Source organism: Dipteris shenzhenensis, chromosome 28 (genome assembly GCF_047967505.1).
Source record: "Dipteris shenzhenensis isolate YYH24624 ecotype China chromosome 28, Dip_SZ_1.0, whole genome shotgun sequence".
Classification (NCBI taxonomy): Eukaryota; Viridiplantae; Streptophyta; class Polypodiopsida; order Gleicheniales; family Dipteridaceae; genus Dipteris; species Dipteris shenzhenensis.
This window is the reverse complement of record NC_141623.1, coordinates 33464665-33487991: the sequence shown is the minus strand read 5'-3', so window position 1 is coordinate 33487991 and position 23327 is coordinate 33464665. Positions and strand designations below refer to the sequence as shown.

Here is a 23327-nt window from a genome sequence, read left to right as displayed (position 1 = left end):
CTGTGGCAACATTTTGTTTAAGTGTGCCAATCAACTAACTGCCAAGTTTTTGAGCCACAGGTGCAACAAAAGCATTCTAAGTATAAATTTGTAGACATAGGCATTACAAACCTAGGCATGGTCCATGTAATAAAGTAGTGGAAGGAAGAGTGGCGGATCCACCTAGATAAAATTCCAAATTAAGTATTAATGCATTGCATGTGTGGCCACCAGCTCCAGTAGTAGCCACAGTCGTCTAGATCCACTTCATGTATATCTTTTGGAATAGAATGCCCTAGACCCTCCTCCACTTGGACCCCCACCCTCAATGACTTTGCCAGATCGAATGCCTAAAAAATGTAAGAGGAATCTTTGATGATATCCTAGGTCTCACATATCATCAAAATTTTAAGAGCAGCTCATCAACACCAGTCCTTTAAGGGAGCGACATCTGCTGAGATACATCTGAAGTTGAGCCAAGGTAAAATGTTCACCCTTGGCCAACATAGAACTAAACCCATGTGGTAGGAAACCGTGCACCCTGGTTGGTCCATCGAGCAGCCAAGTTCCAAGGGGTAGGTCTCCTAGTTACAAGTATAGGCATCATGTCTCCAACATTTTGGTACAATCAGAGCTAGTGGTGCTATAACTTCTTGGTAGAATGAGAAACCAGCCTTATAAGAACAATGATGCATTAGAGAGACATTCTTTTGAGATTGCGCTAAGTGTCTTGTATGAGTGGCAAGTCCAAGTGAGTGTTGCATCCTATTGTGAGTGAGTGGTTTGCCTCAAATGAAGGTGAGTGTCTATGCAGCCCCTGACTATTTGAATTGGTGGATGACACCTTCTTATTAATAAAAGTTCTTTACAATCTGGTTGTTCTCTTTCCATACTTTTTCTGGTTACTCATGTCACCGATCTTCATATGGTTTTCACCCACACAACATAGACCGTGTTAGTTGACGATGCCTGTTGTGCAACCAAGCATAGAGTAGGAATGTTTGTGACAGGCTACCTATGGATTGCAAGAGAGGGCATCTTCCAGCTAGGCAATGTGCACACACCGGTCACCGGCCAAGAACTGGGCACCAAGTAAATTATGCCATGTCATGCAAAAAGGATATCAGACATCTCATGATTCATGTCAGTGACCACAATCACTCTATGCAACCCAGTGATGAGTGCATGCTTGAATGCTCCTCTACAAACCAGTACATGTTCAAGGAAGTATTCAAACAATTATTTTGTAGTTTGCACGGTGGATCAACACAGATAAGAATCTTGCTCTTTATAATTAAGGCTGAGTAAACACTTGAAATAAGTTGTTAAGGTCAAGTCTATGCCCAACAAACCACAATAGCTCATCTATTTGGATTCATATTATTCTCAATGCAAGGCTTTTGAAATGGAAGGCACTAGATGAATAAGTCATTAAGGTCAAATCTATTCCAAATAACTTACAATTGGTCGTTACCTTGGGAATGTCAATAATGCATATCAAACCACAACCACTCATCTATTCGGATATAGATTTTTCTCAATGTATAAGATAATATAGGCAACATGAACCTATAACCAAATATACATGGCATACACTTGTGTCAAGGCAAGGCTATCATTAGGCTACCATGGGCATTTGGTATTTTGCAATCATGTACAAAGGATGTGCAAGGAGGCACACAAATAACTTTTCAGGAACAACATTAGATCTATAAAATTAGAGATGACTCTCATATCTAGTCTTAAAGTGGAAGCAACATAAACATCAAATAAAAGGTGGTATGCATGTAAGATGGTCCAGCGTCAGTCCAATGTCAAGTCCTTGATTCGCAAAAGCCACTCCACCACCTCCCTCATGGAAGGCCTGTCATTTGGTGACTCTTTGCAACATCGAAGACCAACCCTCAACAACAAACCTATTTTCTCTTCCATATTATTACCTCTTGCACTTGAAGCTTCGGACCTTATCGTATCATCTACTACCTCCAATGGCCGCCCTTGTGAAATAGCTGAATGTGCCCATGTTATTAGAGTGTTATCACCGCTAAACATGTTGCTTGTTGGCCGGTTGCATGACAGCATCTCCAAGATCAACACACCATAGCTGTACACGTCTGCTTTGGGAGTTACACGTATAGCATTGGCACATTCTACAAAATATAGCCAACATAACTTCGTAAGAGGTTGAAAAGTTCACAGTGTTGAAGAGCTAAACTCTATTTGCAAAGTAATCAAACAAACAGACAAAAGGGAAACGAATTATAAAGCTTACCAGGGGCCATATAACCTATTGAACCCTTCAAGACCGATGACGTCATTAGGGAGGCATGTGCGGAGCTAAAAAACCTTGAAATTCCAAAGTCGCTCACATATGGCTCCATCGCTTCGTTCAACAGAATGTTGCTGGGCTTGAGATCAAGATGCAAGATTGGGTCACTCCCGCAATCATGGTGCAAGTAGCTCATGACTTGTGCAATTACCACTGCTAAGTTGAGCCTCGTCAACCAATTCAGCTCACAAGTCTCCTCATCATGCAAGTGCTTATCTAGGTTCCCATTTGGAATGAATTCCAAAATTAATGACTTCCTGGCAGCAGTGAAAACACCACCTAGAATTCGCACCAAATTTTTGTGACGAACTTTACCCAATGTCTGACATTCCGCAACGAAGAGCCTCTTGATTTGATCGTCATTTACTGAAGCCATCAAGGTCTTGACAGCAATAGTTTTGCCATTTGGCAAAATACCTTTGTGTACAATGCTGGAGCCTCCGACGCCTATGATGTTGTTGTCACTGAACCCGTTTGTAGCATGCCAGAGTTCTGCTTCTGTCAAATGCAAGTGCTCCTCGTGTATAGTAGGTAGTTCCGATCTCTTGCTTTGTCGCTGTAGTTTTGATCTCCAAAAGCAAGCTCCAAGTGCAAGTAGTATAATTAGGAGAAATGCTACACCCCCAAATGAGATAGCAAGCCCTACTACTAGATGCTTTCTCAATCCCTTCTCAATTGTGTTAGAAACCTCTGATCTTTTACCACTCCCAGTACTTGAATTGCAAGAAGGTAATGGCAATCCACACAATCCATCGTTTTCCATATAAGCAGCAGCTGTGAAGGTCAAGAATTGAGGGCCCTCTGGTATCCTTCCCGAGAGATGGTTATTAGAGACATTGAAATTAGATAGTGCATACATCTTTGTAAGACTCGATGGGATATCGCCATCTAAGCGGTTACTTGAGAGATCCAAACTCTCCAGATATGACAAGTTGCCAAAGTTCGTAGGAATATGACCACCTAGAAAATTATTGGAAAGGTTGAGGTACCGCATGGCAATCAAGGATCCTAGATCAGAAGGGATTTCGCCAGTCAGTTGATTTCCGGACAGATCCAACGATGCCATCTCCCCAAGGAGATGAAAGTACTTCAAGACAATGCCTTTCTCAAAAACTTCCAAGTTGCTGAGATAGAGACTTTGGGAACCCGTCAAGTTGGAAGCAGAAGAGTTCCGGAAAGCCGGGAGGCCGAAGGCCTGTGGAAGACTGCCCGTGAATTGGTTGCCGGAGAGGTGAATCACCTGGAGTACTTGGGAGAAATTGAATATCCATTGCGGTATAGGTCCATGTAAACGGTTGTTTGAAACAATCATTACGTGCAGTCTAGTGATTTTATTGACCTCAGGTGTCAATGGCCCTGATAGGTTATTGTTCCCCAGGTCGAGCACAGCCAAGCTGGAGCAGTTTCCAAGTGATTTAGGAAGAGCACCAGAGAAATGATTGTCCGACAAATCCAAAAGCTGAATCTGGGTGAGGTTTCCCAGAGAAAGGGGAATCGCACCACTGAGAAAGTTGTTGGAAACCTTGATAAGCTGAACAGCCACTAATTCTCCGAGCTGCAGAGGCAGGTTGCCCGTAAGAAGATTTCTCGACAAGTCCAAAGCTGGAAGGGGAGTGTCTGGCTCTGCACTGAATGGTAGTGATTCTGGAGGCAAAGCAGTTCCGATATAAATCGTCCTAGATTGTTTTATTAACCCTGCTCCAGATGTGAAAGGATTTAATAGTGAATTACCGCTTCCAACGAAAAGACTGGAAAGAGCAGGCAAATTTAAGTCAGGGATGTTACCGGAAAGTCGGTTGTCCGATAGATCAATAAATGTAAGGGAGCTTCCATTAAAATCAGGAATGTCTCCTCGAAAACGGTTGGACCCAAGAGCTAAAACAGACAATGTGTTGGTTGAGATCAGCTTTGAAAACCATGGCTTTAGCCCACCCGAGAGCTGGTTCGCAGTCAGATTCAGGAAGTATAAGGCAGAGCAGTTGGCCATGGACTCAGGTACGGTGCCTGTTAAAAAGTTATTTTCGAGAGAAAGCGCCCCACGCCATGACACTGCCAGTGGACACAATTGTTCCGGAAGCGTTCCATTCAACTGATTGTAGCCAAGCAGAATTGACTCAAGAGAAGTGCAATTCTCGAATGCAGGTAATGTTCCAGATAAAAGGTTAAAGGACAAATCCAAGGAGCTTAAGTAGATGCAAGAAAAAACTCCCGAGGTTGTGAGAGGTCCTGTAAAATGATTTGACGAAAGGTTGAGATACTGAAGGAGGCTGCCGTTAGTGAAGATATAAGTTGGAAAAGGACCAGCTAACGAGTTGGCGCTTAGATCCAGGTAAGAATACGGAGAGTGAAAAAGACTCGAAAAAAGAGCATCCGGCACGATACCGGTGAGGGTGTTGTTTGACAAATCTAAAATGCTCAAAGAGGTGAGGTTGGCAAAGAAACTCGGAATGGTGCCAGTGAGGAAGCAAGACGCTAACCTAAGGGCTCTTAAATTAGGAAGGGTGGAAACCCAAATGGGGACAGTTCCGACAGCAAGCCGATTGTGAGAGAGACCAAGCCAGAGCAGGTTGGACAGGTTAGAGAACGTTGTGGGGATATTACCTGTGAGATAGTTGTTCTCAAGGTAAAGACCGCGGAGGTTGAATGCATGTCCCAAAGTTTCGGGGATGCCACCATGGAAGCCCGAGCCTGATAGATCTAAGTACAGCAGGTTGACAAGAAAACCAAGGCAGGAAGGCAAGTTGCTGGACAAGGAGCTGATCTCCCTGAGAAGCAGGAATTGTAACAAGGATAGCGAACACAGAGAGGATGGCAGGTCGCCTGTGAGGGAGCTGGCCGAGAAGCTGAGGAAGACCAGCTGCGAGAGTGAACCGATAGAGGCTGGAACCTGACCTGTAATTGGGTTGAAACTCAAATCCAGATGCTGCAAGCGAGAAAGATTTTGTAGGAGGTGTGCTGGGAGAGAGCCATTGATGTGGTTGTGGGAGAGGTCGAGGTGTCGAAGGCGAGTGAGATTGGACAAGCAGCAGGGGAGTTCGCCATTGATTTCGTTGAAGGAGAGGTCGAGGTGCTGAAGGCGAGTGAGATTGGAGAAGCAGGCGGGGAATTCACCAACGAGTGAGCAATCCTGTGCGGAGAGGTGGGTGAGGTGAGAGAGGGAGCACAAGGAAGCAACGGAAGGGAAGTGGTAGAAGGGGACGTAGGAGAGGCCGTCGATGTGGAGGTGATGGAGGCTGGGGAGGCGAGCAGCGGCGGAGAGGAGGGGCTGGACAATATCATGGTTGAAGGAGGGGAACGGAAAGCTGGCGAGGAAGGAGTACGTGAGGTTGAGGGAGGTGACTTGGTGGAGGGTGTTACAAGCGATGCCTTGCCAGCGGCAGCAAGGTGGTGGTGTGGAGCTTGTGTTGGAGAGTGTTGTGAGATACCAGCTGCTGTCGAGGATCGGGGAAAGAGCTTGGCGGATGGCGAGCAGGGCTGCAAAATCAGAACGCCTGCATTCTTCCGCAGTCGCCACGGTCGTGAGTAGTACTAGTAGTATTAACACTACCAGGCCGCGACCCTCCAAGACCTTCATCGCACAAACGTTCCTTGCTTTGTGGGTATTGCATACCTCGCGAATCACACATATTGCCATCGAGCCTCTCTTCGGAGAATAACTAGCGCTGCTGTTCCGACGTCTCTCTTGTGGGAAATGAGGTCTCCACCCACCACTTTGTAGGATCAAGGGAAAGAAATGAGTCAAACTCATTCGAAAGTGGAAGGAATTTTCTAGGATGCATCACAACGTCACGGTAGGGACTTGGGGGAAGAGAGAGAGACAGGAAAGAAAATATGCTAAAGTCAAGTGGTACATTGATGAGTTTTGGAAGATGCATCACAAAAGGTGCAAGCGTGGAAGTAGGGACTAGGGGGACACACACAGGCATTGAAGTCAAGGCAAAATACACAGGATAATAAGTTGAGCATTAACCCATATATGCAATTCCCTTTGACGAGAAAATCATCACTAAGCCTTTTCCCTCCTTGGGCAATCCAACAAATGCCCTATCACTTGAGCTACTCCTTCTCCACTACCATGGCCTTGCTTTTCAAAGCAAAGTACATGTAAGACTAAGGACGTCTATTTCACTTGAGCTACCGCTTCTCCACTACCATGGAGTATTCTTGTTCACCTATGCTTTATGCCTTTTTTGGATGACTAGGACCGTATAGTGGCTTTGAATCTGGTCTTCCTCTAGTCGAAGTAATTGCTCCTGATGGAATTGCACAGACTCTTTTGGGCTCATCTTTTTGGCCAAAATCTCAATGATAGGAACTCCATTGGGACAATAGCCTCCAAACTGTATACCAATAGAATGAGTGTCATGCATGTAATAACCTTAAAAGCCATTCCATATACCCACATCACTCAGTCGTGTTTTGTATCCCAATCTTTTTGATTTTCTGATATGGTAATCTTCAAAATCTGCTTCATTGTCTTTTTATTGTTCAACACTTATTTCATTAATTTTGGACTTGTCAATGTACAAATTCATTTTTACATATACTTTTGGACTAGTTTTCAGATAAAATTTAAGAAAAACCCAATCTTTAAAGCACATATAAAAACATAAAAACAAGCATTTTTTTAATATATTTTTTAAGGACATGAAACTAAAATTATAAAATTTAACGCAACCTAGATAAGTTACATGAAAAAATAAGATTCGGTTGTTGTAAACTCTCTTAATATTTAATGGTGTTAATAAACACCTTCAAAAGTTAAGCCTGAGATAAGTTACACAAAAAAGAGTGGTTTAATAATTGTAAACTCTCTTCATATTTATAATAGTGTTTAGGAAACACTTTCAAAAGTTACAAGTGGAAGTAGCAAACTCTCACAATATTTATAATTTAGGTGTTGAAAAACACCAAAAGTTACAATAAGACTCTCATTGGAAGGCAAATTACACCAAAAGTTACAATAAGACTCTCATTGAAAGGCAAATTTATTTTCAAGACTACAGCCATTCAATTTGATGAATTTTATATTTTCAAGTCTTTAGCCTAAATTCAACCCATTCAAGAGCTGAGCTCATCTCATCCTCATCGATGTAGTTAAAATTATAGAAGAGAAGTAAGGATTGATGAATTTTCTCCTACATAACACTTTGTTTATTCCGAATGGCTTGCGCTTCATGGGGGGAAAATCTTCCATAATGAGCCACACGCGAAGATATCTCACTTTGAAAGTCTATCAACTCTCTCCTATATGACTGCAATTTATCTATTTCAGTAGTAGCCATACTTATTTTTCTTTCCTCTTCCTTCTCTAAGCCCTTCTGACAAGCAAAGTCATCCTTCTCGTACTAGGTTAATGGAGCTGGATTTTGCTTTCTCTCCTCTCTCTTTCCTTGGTTCTCGGCAATCCATTCTTTGATGCTGCTAATGGCTTGCTCGACAAAATCGATTACCTTAAAAAGATCCATAAAAACGAGAGGAGGAAGGTAACAAGAGTGAGGAAGGTAACTAGAGGAGGTAAGGCAAGATGAAAGGAGTATGCTTGAGAAGAGGAGGTAAGGCTGCGGGCAAGATGGAAGGAGCAAGCTTGAGGAGAGGAGTAAGGTAAGAAGAGTAAAGTGGAAGAAGTGTGGAGAGGAGTAAGGTAAGAAGAGTAAAGTGGAAGAAGTTTTTGCTGCGGGTGAGATATAGAAGACGAACGAGGTGAGGAAGGTAACGAGAGTGAAGAAAGGTAACTAGAGGAGGTAAGGCAAGATGAAAGGAGTATGCTTGAGAAGAGGAGGCAAGGCTGCGGGCAAGATGGAAGGAGCAAGCTTGAGGAGAGGAGTAAGGTAAGAAGAGCAAAGTGGAAGAAGTGTTTGCTGTGGGTGAGATATAGAAGATGAACGACTACTAGGGGATTTATAGAACTACAGACTCATAATGTGGGATGAAAGATTTAGAATAAAGAATTGGTAGAGGCTGAGATGACTAGATGCAAGACTGTAATGCGAGACATGTGAGACATGTAAGATAGTGAGTACATTGAAATCTATAAAATAAAATGATGGGATGCAAGACCGTAATGGGAGACATTTGAGACATGTAAGACAATGATAGTACATTGAAATCTATAAAATAAAATGATGGAACACAAGAATGATATAATTATTAGAATCTCATCATGAGATATTCTTTTAATATAATATAAGTTAGTAATTATTAGAATCTCATCATGAGATATTCTTTTAATATAATATAAGTTAGACTTGCTGATGCAAGACCGTAATGCGAGACATGTGAGATGATAGATTTTGAGTACATTGAAATCTATAAAATAAAGTGATGGAACATAAGAATGATATAATTATTAGATTCTCATCATAAGATATTTATTGTACATAATAAATGATAGATTTTGAGTACATTAAAATCTATAAAATAAAGTGATGGAACATAAGAATGATATAATTATTAGATTCTCATCATAAGATATTTATTGTACATAATAAATTAGACTTTCAAAAAAGTAAAACCTAATGTATTATAATGAATAAATATCATAAAATATCCTAATGTATTGTAACATTTAACATAAGTTTAAAAAACATTATCATTAATCAATACAAACAAGATAAAAATCTTCAAGGACTCATGTTTCTTTCTACATGTTTTACAACTGAATAGAGTCTGATGAGTCCTCTTGAGGCTGTGATTCTCTAAGAGTACATTGAGTCTCTACTTGTGTGGATGGTGTACATTGAGATTCTACTTCTGATGCAATCGGGATAGACTTAATCTCTTCCTCCTTTACAAGATGTGATGTTGTAGATGCACATTGAGTCTCCACTTCTTGTATAGGAAGAATGCATGGAGTCTCTAATTCAAGTGTAGACTGTAATTCTTCTACTTGAGGCTGTGATACAGAAGGAGACTGAATTGTCTCTTGTTTTTCTTTGGCTCCCTCAGGTTCTTCATTGACTCCATCATGTTGTTTCCCAATGGTAGCAGTTAGGTAGTGAATAGTCTTAGCCACAAAATCTTGTAGCTCAAGCTTGGTATATGCTTCTATTGAGACATGTTCAAAAATTTCATTGAGATACAACATGAAGTTGTAAGCAATTCTCCACCTACTACTAAACATGTCTTTCTGCTCCACTACGAGGCGTGTCTGGAAATTCGGTTGGTCTTGATGCTCCCTAATTTTCATAATCGCAGAAACTAACTTGTTTGCAGACCTGTCCATCATGACATATGACAAAGTGAATTTGTGTAGTAAATAGTAAGATGCATGTTCATAATGATTGATAAAAGAACACTTACCTGAACACCCCGTGAAAGCCTGTAAATGAGTTGACAAACCAACAATGGTTGTCATCAAGATCCCATACTATCAGGCTCTAATGTGAACTACATCACCAATAAAGAGCGATAAGATTTATCACAATATTAAGTATTAATTGACACAATATTATAAATAAGAGAGTAAAAGAAAGATTGAGACGATACTTACTTCTCATAATATGGCATAAAGACAACTAGTATGCCATCCAAGTCTAAAGGTTGTAGCATTGAACAAACATCATCTACTGTCTTCTTGGTATCACTAAGTACAGCTGAAAGAAGAGAATCGAGCATACAGATGCGATTCTGTACTAATCTAGGAAAGTGAGATATAACCGTACTTCTGCAGCAATAAATAAACAAATGTTAGAAGCAGATTGAATCAAATGATTGAAGTATCAAGCCAAGAGATGTTCATATTAAACCTGAGGATGGCCATCATGACTTTGTCATTAGCCTCTTTCAAAGGGTCGGAGAGGATTGTAACTTCCTCGCCACCAAAAGTCAAAACATGAGGTTGCTTGCTAATGATAACCCTAACCTCAAAAGAGCTCCCCATTTCGTCTAATACAGCGGTTACATTAGGATAACTTATGGGCGTAGCAACCAATGTTTCCTCTGGATGCTCCACCATGTTATCAATAAATGCCTTAATGATAGATGACATAAATGAATATAGATGCAAGTCTGTATATGTCGACAATGAGGTTTCACCGCCTCTCAAATTAAAAATTTGAGCAAGGAGCAAAAAGCAGTTATATCCGGCTCTCCACCCACAACTGTGGTCATCATTCTGCTTCACTGCAGGGCATGTTACATACTCTATTTGATCTTCTAAGTCACCCTCCACTTGCATAAGTGCATCTATAGCACCTACCAAATTTCGAGCCAATCTACACATCAAAATAGACATAAATGAATGTGCGCATTGCATAGGATGCATCTCATTGACATAATTATGACACAAGTAGGTTATACTTACTTTGACACACTACCATGGATAGATGCTATTGAATTGACAAAGAAGCATTGCTTGTCTAAGATGTCCACAATTACCAAGCTCCAATGCAAGTTGCATTATCAATTAAGAATAATTATTATTTGATATAATCCTCCACAATGTAAGAGATAAGCTAGGTAGGGATTGATACTCACTCCTCGTGATATGCAGTAAAGATAACTTGCGCCGTAGTCAAATCAATAGGTTGCAACCACTTAAAAACATCATCTATGGTCTTCTGCTTATTGCTAAGTACACTAGAAACAAGAGGATCGACCATATATGCACATCTTTGTATATATAAGGGAAGCTGTTTTAAAAACATACTGCAATAAAAAGAAAAGAATATTAGTTCATTTGATCCAATGGAAATACAAAAGCATAAAGTCAATAAAAAGTTTGTGTCAAACCTGAGGATGGCTATTATGACCTTGTCATTAACCTCTTTCTTGAAGTTTATAAGGATTGAAATGTCCTCTTCATCGAATAGAAAAGTAAGAGGTTGTTCTCGAGCTTGAAACCTAACTTGAAATGACTTCTCCATTTGCTGCAAGGGATGATTATTTTCTAGAGTCATCCGATGGATAGCCAGAGTAGCTTTGCTTTCTTGAGATGAGCTTTCTATATTCTCTACTCCAGCTATGTCCTCCTCATCCTCCTCCTCTCCCTTCTCCTATAAAAGGATAAAATAATTATGAGATTCAAAATTTTAAATTAATTATAAATTTAAAAAGACCTTTAAATGAATAAAGAAAATTAAACATAAGTTTTCATACCTCTACATATCTTCGTGGTCTTTTTATGTAACCTTCAGAGGCAAGGTCAGTGTCATATCCATCTTCTTCTGCTTCCTTGCTATCACTGGTGTCCTCACATCACTGGTGTCCTCACTATCATATCCAGAGCTTTGATCATTTTCATCATCTTTCTTGCTCTCATCATACATGATCATCTCTATGTCAACATCCTCTTCATGTGAGATCGGACCTTTCTTATCAAACTTTATTGTGAGAGAAGCCACAGTATCAAGGTATTCCAAGCAAGCAGGGCTCTCAATAATATTTACATTGTGTCCTTTTCTGATAAGAGCTTCAAACAAATGTCCCATTCGACACAATGTGACTTCCCATCCGGACGGTAGCAAAAATTCCATCATACTAATTAAAAGATCAACACTTTTTGCTGGCCTTTCATAGTGATTTGCGTTGCGATGGAGGGGACTTGGAGCTTCATGCTCTTCCAGCAGTAGTTGCAATCTCTTTGCATTCCCTCTTATATTGTTTTGTAAGGAGTGATCATTGTAAGGGCTCTTCATGCACAAGAAAAAGGTTTCTAGACTCTGTATCTTGAGACCGCATTCTCTCTTGTCTCTTTTTCTTGAGTATATACCATTGTAAATCTTAAGCTCATTGCCATATTGTTTTTCTAGGGTAGCAGACATTTGTTCCTTGTCATCTTTATCAGCAAATATGACTATGTTACATTGTCCCACTCTACCAATGGTGGTATGTAATATTCTATCAAGGAGTTGATGAATGTCATCCGGTGATATTTCATAGACAAAGAAAAGCTGAGGTCTCTCCCAAGCAGTGTCGTCGGACAAAAAATCATTCAATGAAACTCCCTTGCACTCAACACTCTTTCCAGACTCTGAAATGATTTCATGTATGAAAAAAAAGCCCTTGTTCAAAGTTTTTTCTTTTCTGAGAGTGTGCTTATTGATGACTTTTTGTGCATATGCATACACATTTTCCGGAATGTCACTTCTCATAGAAGAAGTAATTTCAGATCCATCATCTTCTACCTTCACCCATTTATGCACCCAAGCCTTCTGTTTAGCTGATGGTAAAGCTGATGCCATTTGCCTCACAATGTTATGATCAATTTTACATTGGCTAATTGGAATATTTTTTTCTGTCAATAAATATTCAATTGCACTCTTTACTGCATCACGCTTGACCTGTTGCATGATGCAATCTTCCATGCAATGATCTTTATCCTTTTTGCCAAAAAACCATTCTTTGGACATTAATTTCTCTACAGCAAGACTTGCGTATTTGTCTGGTAAGTTTCTTAAAGGCCTCCACATCCGAGCTGTCATCTCTTTTTTCTCAATCTTCTTTGCCTTCTCTTTAATCAATGATGGAGCCTCATATGTGACATCTCCTTTCTCACATGCAAGACACACGTCTTTTATCTGATGAAAAACTTCATCACTACGGAAAAGTATGCTTGTGTAGTCTTGATACCTATCCCTTACTGTCTTAAAGCTTGTAATCACCTCTGCTCTTTCCTGTTTTCCCCTTGGTACAATGGCACTCAAGCATGTGTAGAAGTCAACAAGATTATCCGCTTCCACTTTAGTTGCAGTTCTTTTGAGAGTGGTCAAAGGAGAATTAAAAGTTTTCCATATGGTCCTAGCTTTGAGCAACATCTCTGAAGTGGAGGTGATTTTTCGTAGTGCATAAATGTCATGATTAAGTCTTTTCGACTCAATCAAATATTTTTTCTCGTTCTTGAAGATACAAATGCATGCAGAATAGTAGTGAAATTGAGGCACACTCGCGAAGGTTTGATAAGTAATTTCTCCTTTCTTGTATGCATCTCTAGAGCACTCATTACAAGCATAGGCATAGTGCTGACCATCTATTGCCTCAAATGTACAATGAGCTAAGAAATTTCTCTTGGCATCCCTTATATGTCGTTCTGGATCATTCACTGAACTCTGTCCTTCTTGAAGTGAGGGAACTTGTTTTCCGAGGAACTTAGTGAATTGCATCTCAAAATCTATAGGCTGAGAGAAATTGATGGATTGACTATAATCTCCCATGACTGGCCAAAATGTTCTTGGACGGAGTACCAAATTAGAAACAACTGGTTTTTTTCCATCAATCAAAGCCTGAAAAATCTTTTCAGCATAGGATGTATCTAAGGTCATGCTGTTGGTGAAGACACTTGCTTTGACCACTATTGAAGCATGTATAACTTGAGTCTTCTGGCCCCATATATATCTTGGATCCTCATCTGTCACAGCCTCATTCAAGCGAAGATTTAGGTTCTTCATTGATAACATTTCTACTTCTAGATCTGACTCCATTTTAAGACCCTTCGCATCCTCTTCATGTTCTTCCTCTTCTCTTCTTTGCCCTTTCTTTGTATATGAACGACCTCTTTTTCCAATTATAGGACTTGGAACTGTAGCTCGTGAAGTACTTGCCTTTTGCATTTGACGTCGAGGTTTATTTTTTAGGGGCTCAATGTGAACTGCTTTAGATCGCCCTACTTCTTCTTCTATTGCCTCAACTTCAGGTATACTTAAGGGCTTCACTTGTTCTGTTATTCCATCAACTTCATGAGTTACACCATCTAAGTGAGTAATACCATGAACAAGAGATGTGTGTGCATGTCCTGTCTAATCTGATGCATGTCGTGTCTCACTCAATTCAATTTCTGTCTGAGATGCATGTGCATGTTCGGTCTCCACCAATTCAATTCCTGTCTCAGATGTAGATCCCTTGTAAGCATCCACATGTACAAGACCCTCATCCATTGCTACAATGTGTTCTGTCTCATCCACTCCACTTCCTCTCTCATTTGTATTACCATGAACCAGGTCTACATGGCGTGTCTCATCACTTCCTTTCTCATGTGTGGATTCTTGCACCTTAGGTCCCTCCAATGAAGTTGAACCTTGTTTGATGACACCCTGAAAGTATTCAAGGATAATCTTTGACTGCATTTTTCTTGCTTCCTCAATGGGAAATTCCTCCCACACATGTTGAAGGATCTCCAATGCAGGAACCAATTCAGGAAATCTAGGTGCTTTTGGCGGCGGCATCACAAAGTGCATTGCATCTTTCTTAGAAAGAAGAAACGATCTGTTGCTCATTCTTGACTTTGTGTAAATCATCATTGTACTACTATCTTTTTCAATTTTTATTCCTACTAAGGTGCCCCCTTGAATCAAATTGCTCTTTGAGAAAGATACATTTGATGCCCACTCATCTTTCTCCAACTCTCTCTTTGTCATCACTAGAATGAGATTTCCTTTACTTAAGACCAAGAACCATGCTTTCTTTGTTGTGTCAACAACTGTCCCAGTTTGTGAAGTCCTTTGTGGCATAAAGTCTTCCATTGTATTTCAGTGTCATACCATTGACAAATGCTGTAGCCTCAAGATCCATCCTATATTCAAGCACAACACAAATTTTAGATACTTTGACAAACTACAATTACTTTGAAAAATCAAAAGTACAATGAGTCCCATTAATACACCTCAAGTTTTTATTCTTCCCAATCATATAAGTGTCAATTTCATGCTTTGGGAATAGCCTAAAAGGCTTTACAAGGCTTAGAGCATAAATGCTTTGGGAATAGCCTAAAAGGCTTTACAAGGCTTAGAGCATAAATGTGAAAAAAAAAAAAGGATTTACAATGATCTCTGAATACAAATTTGAAGTCTGTCATATATAAGTGCAAAATGCTCTGTCAACTCCCGCAACTGATATAAGTGTAAAATGCTCTGTCAACTCCCACAACTGGTACAAATATAATCTGCTATGTCTGGTCCCTGAACTGATTCAACTGTAATCTGTCATGTCCACTGATACAACTTTCAATCATCTTGAAAGTTTAAAAACCTTAATCGTTGCTCTGTCAACTCCCACAACTGGTACAAATATAATCTGCTATGTCTAGTCCCTTAACTGATTCAACTGTAATCTGTCATGTCCACTGATACAACTTTCAATCATCTTGAAAGTTTAAAAACCTTAATCGTTGCTTAAATGGTAGGGTTGTTGTGACTGTGAAACCGAATGTGAACGAATGGACCGACTCCGATTAGGAACTAGTCAGGAAATTTTGAGCATGGCTTTGATTGGTTTTTTTGGAGTTCTCTCCTCTAAGGACAAACTAATCTATGCTAATCTAGACTACACCAACCGTCGAAGCGAAGAAAAGCAAGAAATAATTTCTTTTCCATTGTTCTTTTTAATATCCTTAGGTTGTGAATTAAAAGCAAAAAATAATCTATTTTCCATTATTCTTTTTAATACACTAAGGTTGTGAGTTTAAAAAAGATAAAATTTATATTTTCAAAAACTAATTTACTTACAACTCATAAGAATTGAACATTCACATTAATAAGAAGTTAAAATCTTAATAAATTTGAATTTAAATAATAAAAACTATAAAGTAGTTTAACTTAAAGTAACTTAAAGTTTATGAAAAAATAACGTAAAATAAAGCAAATAAGACTTAAAATTAAAAATTTAATATTTACCTAGAAGAATATATTAATTCTCCCTAAAAAGAAATAAATTAAAGTAATAATAACGAATGTAAGTTAAACTACTTTTAAAATTTTAATTTAAAATGTAATAAAATTAAAATTATACTTTCTATATTCCAAAACAAAATGCATTATAGTTTAAATTAAACTAGTAAATTGAAAATGAAAGTGAAACTCATTTTAAATTCAAAAACAAAGAAAATTTTAAAATTCAAGTTTCCACAAGTTTTCCTTTTCGCATACATTTGTCTTTTCACACTTTTCAAGTTTCCACGCGTTTGTCTTTTCAAACACAAGGTTGTCTTTTATCACAATTTTCAAGTTTTCACACGTTTATCTTTTCAAACACAAGGATTCATAGTTTAAAAAAAGGCGGGAAATTTGAAATTCTAGTTTCCACACGTTTCTCTTTTCAAACACCAAGGTTTATAGTTTTATTTGTTTAAGTTTCGACTAAATCACACATCAATCTCCTCTAATATGCCTCATTGATCGTAGCTCCCAAATTCTTCCATCAAAACATCTCTCCTTTATCTCTTCTTGATCGTCGCCCACTCATTTTTCCTCCTCATTGGTAAGATTTTCTATCTCGATCGTACTTTCTCTTGTGCCCTTCCTCTCTAAATTTTCATCAAACACCAAGGTTTATAGTTTTTTTTGTTTAAGTTTTGACTAAATCACACACCAATCTTCTCTAATATGCCTCATTGATCGTAGCTCCCAAATTCTTCCATCAAAACATCTCTCCTTTATCTCTTCTCGATCGTCGCCCACTCATTTCTCCTCTTCATTGGTAAGATTTTCTATCTCGATCGTACTTTCTCTTGTGTCCTCCCTCTCTAAATTTTCATCTCTCGTCCATCTCTCTCACTCTTCTCTCTCTCTCTTTCCTCTTCGCTCTAGTCTACGTTTCCTCTCATCTTAGTCTACTCTCTCTCCTCCTCTTCATTTCCCCTCTCTCTCTCTCTCTCCCACTCTCTCCTCACCTTTTCTCTCTCTCTCACTTGCGCTCCCCACTCTCTCTCTCACTTGCCGCAGCCTCCCCCCTCTCTCTCTCTCCCCTCCCCTCTCTCTCGCGCACCGGCCTCCCCCCCCCTCTCTCTCCCCCCCTCTCTCCCTCTCGCTGCCGCGGCAGCGGCCCCCCCTCTCTCTCGCTGCCGCGCCTCCCCCCCTTCTCTCTCTCTCCTCCCCCCTTCTCTCTCGCTGCCGCGGTAGCGGTCCCCCCCTCTCTCTCTCCCTCCCTCTCTCTCTCGCTGCTGCACCCCCCCTTCTCTCTCCCCCCCTCCTCTCTCGCTGCTGCGGCAGCGGCCCCCCCTTCTCCCTCTGCCCCCCCTCCTCTCCCCCCCCCTCTCTCTCTCTCCCCCCTCTCTCTCGCTGCCGCGCCTCCCCCCCTTCTCTCTCTCTCCCCCCCCTTCTCTCTCGCTTTCTCTTGTGCCCTTCCTCTCTAAATTTTCATCAAATACCAAGGTTTATAGTTTTGTTTGTTTAAGTTTTGACTAAATCACACACCAATCTTCTCTAATATGCCTCATTGATCGTAGCTCCCAAATTCTTCCATCAAAACATCTCTCCTTTATCTCTTCTCGATCGTCGCCCACTCATTTCTCCTCTTCATTGGTAAGATTTTCTATCTCGATCGTACTTTCTCTTGTGTCCTCCCTCTCTAAATTTTCATCTCTCGTCCATCTCTCTCACTCTTCTCTCTCTCTCTTTTCTCTCCGCTCTAGTCTATGTTTCCTCTCATCTTAGTCTACTCTCTCCCCTCCTCTTCATTTCCCCTCTCTCTCTCTCTCTCCCACTCTCTCCTCACCTTTTCTCTCTCTCTCACTTGCGCTCCCCACTCTCTCTCCCCACTCTCTCTCTCACTTGCCGCGGCCTCCCCCCTCTCTCTCTCTCCCCTCCCCTCTCTCTCGTGCACCGGCCTCCCCCCCTCTCTCTCTCTCCCCCCCTCTCTCCCTCTCGCTGCCGCGGCAGCGGCCCCCCCTCTCTCTCTCTCTCCCCCCTCTCTCTCGTTGCCGTGCCTCCCCCCCTTCTCTCTCTCTCCTCCCCCCCTTCTCTCTCGCTGCTGCGGTAACGGTCCCCCCCTCTCTCTCTCCCTCCCCCTCTCTCGCTGCCGTGCCCCCCCTTCTCTCTCCCCCCCTCCTCTCTCACTGCCGCGGCAGCGGCCCCCCCTTCTCCCTCTGCCCCCCCCTCTCCCCCCCTCTCTCTCTCTCTCCCCCCTCTCTCTCGCTGCCGCGCCTCCCCCCTTCTCTCTCTCTCCCCCCCTTCTCTCTCGCTGCCGCAGCAGCGGCCCCCCCTCTCTCTCTCTCTCCCTCCCCCTCTCTCTCGTTGCCGCGCCCCCCCTCTCTCTCTCCCCCCCTCCTCTCTTGCTGCCGCGGCAGCGGCCCCCCCTTCTCTCTCTCCCTCCCCTGCTCTCTCGCTGCCGCGGCAGCGGCCCCCCCTCCTCTCTCTCTCCCTCCCCCTCTCTCTCGCTGCCGCGCCCCCCCTTCTCTCTCTCCCCCCTCCTCTCTTGCTGTCGCGGTGGCGGCCCTCCCCCCCTCTCTCTCCCCTCCCCTCCCCCTCCCTCTCCCTCCCTCTCTCCGTTGTCACGGCAGCGGCCTCCCCCCCCTCTCTCTCTCTCTCCTCCCCCCTCTCTCTCTCGCTCCTCCCCCCTTTCTCTCTCTCCCCCCCCTCTCTCTCGCTGCCCCCCCTTCTCTCTCTCCCCCCCTCCTCTCTCGCCGCTGTGGCAGCGGCCCCCCGTCTCTCTCTCTCTCCCTCCCCCTCTCTCTCGTTGCCGTGCCCCCCCCTTCTCTCTCTCTCCCCCCTTCTCTCTCGTTGCCGCGGCAGCGGCCCCTCCCTCTCTCTCCCTCTCCCCCCCTCCCTCTCCCCCCTCTCTCTGCTGCCGTGGCAGTGGCCTCCCCCCCCTCTCTCTCTCTCCCCCCCCTCTCTCTCGCGCTGCCGCGCCCCCCCTTCTCTCTCTCCCCCCCTCTCTCGTTGCCACGACAGTGGCCCCCCTTCTCTCTCTCCCCCCTCCTCTCTCGCTGTCGCGGCAGCGGCCCCCCCTCTCTCTCTCTCCCTCCCCCTCTCTCTCGCTGCCACGCCCCCCCTTCTCTCTCTCCCCCCCTCCTCTCTCGCTGTCGCGGCAGCGGCCCCCCCTCTCTCTCCCCCCCCCTCCCCTCCCTCCCTCACCCCCCCTCTCTTCGCTGCTGCGGCAGCGGCCTCCCCCCCTCTCTCTCTCCTCCCCCCCTTTCTCTCGCTGCCCCCCCTTCTCTCTCTCCCCCCTCCTCCTCTCTCGCTGCCACGGCAACGGCCCCCCCCCTCTCTCTCCCTCCCCCTCTCTCTCGCTGCCGCACCCCCCCTTCTCTCTCTCCTCCCCCTCCTCTCTCGCTGCCGCGGTAGCGGCCCCCCTCTCTCTCTCCCCTCCCCTCCCCTCCCTCCCCCCCCCTCCCTCTCCCCACCTCTCTCCGCTGCCGTGGCAGCGGCATCCCCCCCCTCTCTCTCCCCCCCCTCTCTCTCGCGCTGCCGCGCGCAGCGGCTTCCCTCCTCTCTCCCCTCTCTTCCCCCCCCTCCCTTCTCTCCCCCCCCCCTTTCTCTCCCCTCTCTTTCCCCCCCCCTTCTCTCCTCTCTCTCCCTCTCTCTTTCTCTCTCTCTCTCTCTTTTGCTGCCGAGGCACCAAGACTCTCTCTCTAAAAGTCTTTCCTTCACTTTCCTCTCTCTAAGTTCTCTCTCTATAATAAAATTTCAAAGAATACAAAATTTAAAAAAAGTACCTGGAAAAAAGTTGAGATCTATGCTTGTGCTTGCTTTTGCTCTTCCTCCTCTTTTTGCTTCTCCTCTTGCTCTTCCTTGTTGAAATGAGAGAAACAATGAGAGAAGGAGAGTATATATAAGAAAAACTAGGGTTTTAAGTGCTTCTCTCTCATTGGTCCTTCTATAACATTATCTCCTCTCCCATTGGTCTCTCTATTAGATTATCTTCTCTCTCTCTCCCACCCACTCCCATCCTCCCACCCCACCTCCCCCATTCCCACTCCCACGCCCACGCCCATTCTTTCACCTTCCCCATTCCCACTCCCTCTTCCACTCCCATCCTCCCACCCCACCCCTCCCACTCCCACCCTCACCCCACCCCCACCTCCCCCATTCCCACTCCCACTCCCACTCCCATTCTCCCACCCACTCCCATCCTCCCACCTCCACCTCTCACTCCCACTCCCATCCTCCCACCTCCACCCCTCCCCTCCCCATTCCCACTCCCACTCCCATTCTCCCACCCTTATCCTCCCACCTCACCCCTCCCACTCCCATCCTCCCACTCCTCTCCCACTCCCACTCCCATTTTCCCACCCCCCCACCTCCCCCATTCCCACTCCCTCTCCCACTCCCACTCCCATTTTCCCACCCCCCCACCTCCCCCATTCCCACTCCCTCCCCCATCCTCCCACCCCACCCCTCCCACTTCCACCCCCACCTCCCCCATTCCCACTCCCATCCTCCCACCTCACCCCTCCCACTTCCACCCCCACCTCCCCCATTCCCACTCCCTCTCCCACTCCCATCCTCCCACTCCCACTCCCCACCCCTCCCACTCCCACTCCCATCCTCCCACCCTTACCCCACCCCCACCTCCCCCATTCCCACTCCCTCTCCCACTCCCACCCCCACCCCCACCCCCACCGCCCCCATTCCCACTCCCTCTCCCACTCTCCCTTTCTCCCACTACCACCCTCCCACACTCCCTTTCTCCACTTTCCCACTCTCCCTTTCTCCCACTACCACCCTCCCAACTATCAATTCCACTATTACTTATGAATTCTAATTAAAACTATTACTTAAATAAATGATATTACTGAAAACACTCATAGGATTTAAGGTTTAGGATTTCGTGGTTTGGGTTTAGGATTTAGGGTTTGGTGAGTTAGGGTTTAGGGTTTAGGGTTTATGAGTTAGGAATTAGGGCTTGTGAGTTAGGGTTAGGGTTTAGGGTTTGTGAGTTAGGGTTTAGGGTTTGGTGGTTTGGATTTAGGGTTTGGGGGTAGGGTTTAGGGTTTAGGGTTTAAGGTTTGGGAGTTAGGGTTTAGGGTTCAAGGTTTGAGGGTTAGGGTTTAGGGTTCAGGGTTTGGGGGTTAGGATTTAGAGTTTGGTGGTTTGGGTTTAGGGGGTAGGGTTTAGGGTTTAGGATTTGGGGGTTAGGATTTAGGATTTAGGGTTTAGGGTTTAGGGTTTGGGGGTTAGGGTTTAGGGTTTGGGGGTTCGGGTTTAGGGTTTGGGAGTTAGGGTTTAAGGTTTAGGGTTTAGGGTTTGGGGTTTGGGGTTTGGGGTTTAGGGTTTAGGGTTTAGGGTTTGGGAGTTAGGGTTTAGGGTTTAGGGTTTGGGAGTTAGGGTTTAGGGTTCGGGGGTTAGGGTTTAGGGTTTAGGGTTTGGAGGGTTTAGGGTTTAGGGTTTAGGGGTTAGGGTTTAGGGTTTAGGGTTTAGGGTTTTGGAGTTAGGGTTTAGGGTTTGGGGGTTAGGGTTTAGGGTTTAGGGTTTGGGGGTTAGGGTTAAGGGTGTAGGGTTTAGGGTTTAGGGTTTGGGAGTTAGGGTTTAGGGTTTGGGGGTTAGGGTTTAGGGTTTAGGGTTTGGGGGTTAGGGTTTAGGGTTTAGGGTTTATGGTTTAGGAGTTAGGGTTTAGGGTTTAGGGTTGTTATTGGTTAGGGTTGAGGGTTGAGGGTTTAGGGTTTAGGGTTGTTTTGGTTTACGGTTTAGGGTTGTTATTGGTTTACGGTTGTTATTGGTTAGTGTCTAATTAAATTTTCAAACAAGTTCTAGATTTTTAAATCATTAATAAAGTAGATTTTTGAGAAGAGACTAATGTTCTTTATAATGGTTGTTATAGCTTGTTTGCAAAGGAAACTCACAAAGGAGATTGCTACAAAATTTTTTCCGGGAATGGAGGTGATTTTATGTTGCAAAAGAGAAGTAGTTGCATTTGCTACAATCCATGAAAGTGATCCAAATTCTATTTGTCACTTTAGAAGACTTGGCGAAGATAAGGTGGCGGTTATTGCATCAAGGATTCTTAGTGCACATGTTGAGCTAAAGCATAAGTGTGGGGATATGGAAATCCTTGGAGATGTTATGCCCTATAATACTTCCAACAAAGCATTTATTGCATGGGACAGAGATGAGACTTATCCAACACATGTCATCAGGAATACAAAGTGCATATCTTTGGATTTTAGAGTGGGAGATATTTTACAAATGTTATCATTTGCAAATAAGTATGTAGCAGAAGGTCAAGTCTTGGGATTTGAACAAGTGGAACACTGGACATTTGCACAGATGAGAATTCAAAAAGTTACTGATGATGGTATGGATGATAACTCAATGTCATTGGATGGTCCCTACTATGAGGTAGGTAAGGATTTGAGATGGAGCATGCAATTTTTAAAGATTGGAAAGACTCGGCATGTGGTTTTTAATGATAAACATAATGTATACTACAACATCAAAGAATTGAAAGAATATGCCAATGTACCAAGCTCTATTCCTTCAGAGATGGATGATTCCAATGCACTCAACTATAGCACTGACGTCTTATCAGAAGTCGATGAGTTCATTGGTACCGAGAAAGAAAAATATTTCACAAGTGATGCCTTATCCGGGGTGGATGAGTTCATGCACATTGAGAACTTGGGCAAAGATGTTAAAAGTGTTATATTTTCAAGCATGGATGGCTTCATGGATACTGATAAAGTTCTTGGAGTCAAAGCAGGTACCTATGGAATTATGGAAATCATGCACGATAGTATAATGAGTGATGTTCTCTCTGGAGTAGAGGAGTTTCAAGACTATGGAGTTATGAAATCCATAGAAAGTGCATCAATGAGTGATGTTCTCTCAGGAATAGATGAGTTTGAAGATCATTCTGGACACTCTATCACAACTGACTGTGGAGTTATGAAATCCATAGAAAGTGCATCAATGAGTGATGTTCTCTCAGGATTAGATGAGTTTGAAGATCATTCGGGACACTCTAATGCCATTGTGACAAGTGGTTCTACGATTGTATCAAAAGTAGGGATGAGATCAACAAAGGACTATTCGGTGTTTGACTTTGATTGTGAACTTGTAAATCTTACAAATGGTTTGATGAATGTATCAAAAGCAAGGATGACATCAACAAAGACTATATTCAGTATTTGACTATCAAAGTGATAAGATCAAGGATGCAACATCTCATGAAAACAACATGACAAATAAATTTTACAAGGAGAACTACACAAATCCAAATAAGAATGTACAGAAGGTCCCAAAACGGACATACAGATGCATGAAAAGACAACAAGTGTAGGCAGATCCAGAAAAGCAACCAAAGAGAATAAGAGTAATGAATGAAGATGTTATGCTAAAAGCAATGCGATCTACATGCTGTAAGCATACAT

At 43.2% G+C, this 23327-nt stretch overlaps 1 protein-coding gene across 1 annotated transcript; it reads right to left on the bottom strand.

Annotated features, from left to right (window-relative positions):
* Nucleotides 1-1782: 1782 nt before the first annotated feature.
* On the bottom strand, nt 1783-5882 carry LOC147883476 (uncharacterized). The gene is made up of 2 exons (XM_087399498.1): nt 2252-5882; nt 1783-2129 (listed from the first exon to the last, which is right to left on the bottom strand). The coding sequence occupies exons 1-2, from the start codon at nt 5880-5882 to the stop codon at nt 1783-1785; spliced, it is 3978 nt and encodes a 1325-aa protein (XP_087255624.1).
* Between the last annotated feature and the right edge of the window lie 17445 nt (nt 5883-23327).

Bases quoted from the DNA above. Each gene is read 5' to 3' on its own strand.
- LOC147883476 (XM_087399498.1), bottom strand. From the start codon at position 5,882: ATGAAGGTCTTGGAGGGTCGCGGCCTGGTAGTGTTAATACTACTAGTA. The intron at 2,130-2,251 runs GTAAGCTTTATA...TATATTTTGTAG, and splicing joins AATAGGTTATATGGCCCCTG to AATGTGCCAATGCTATACGT.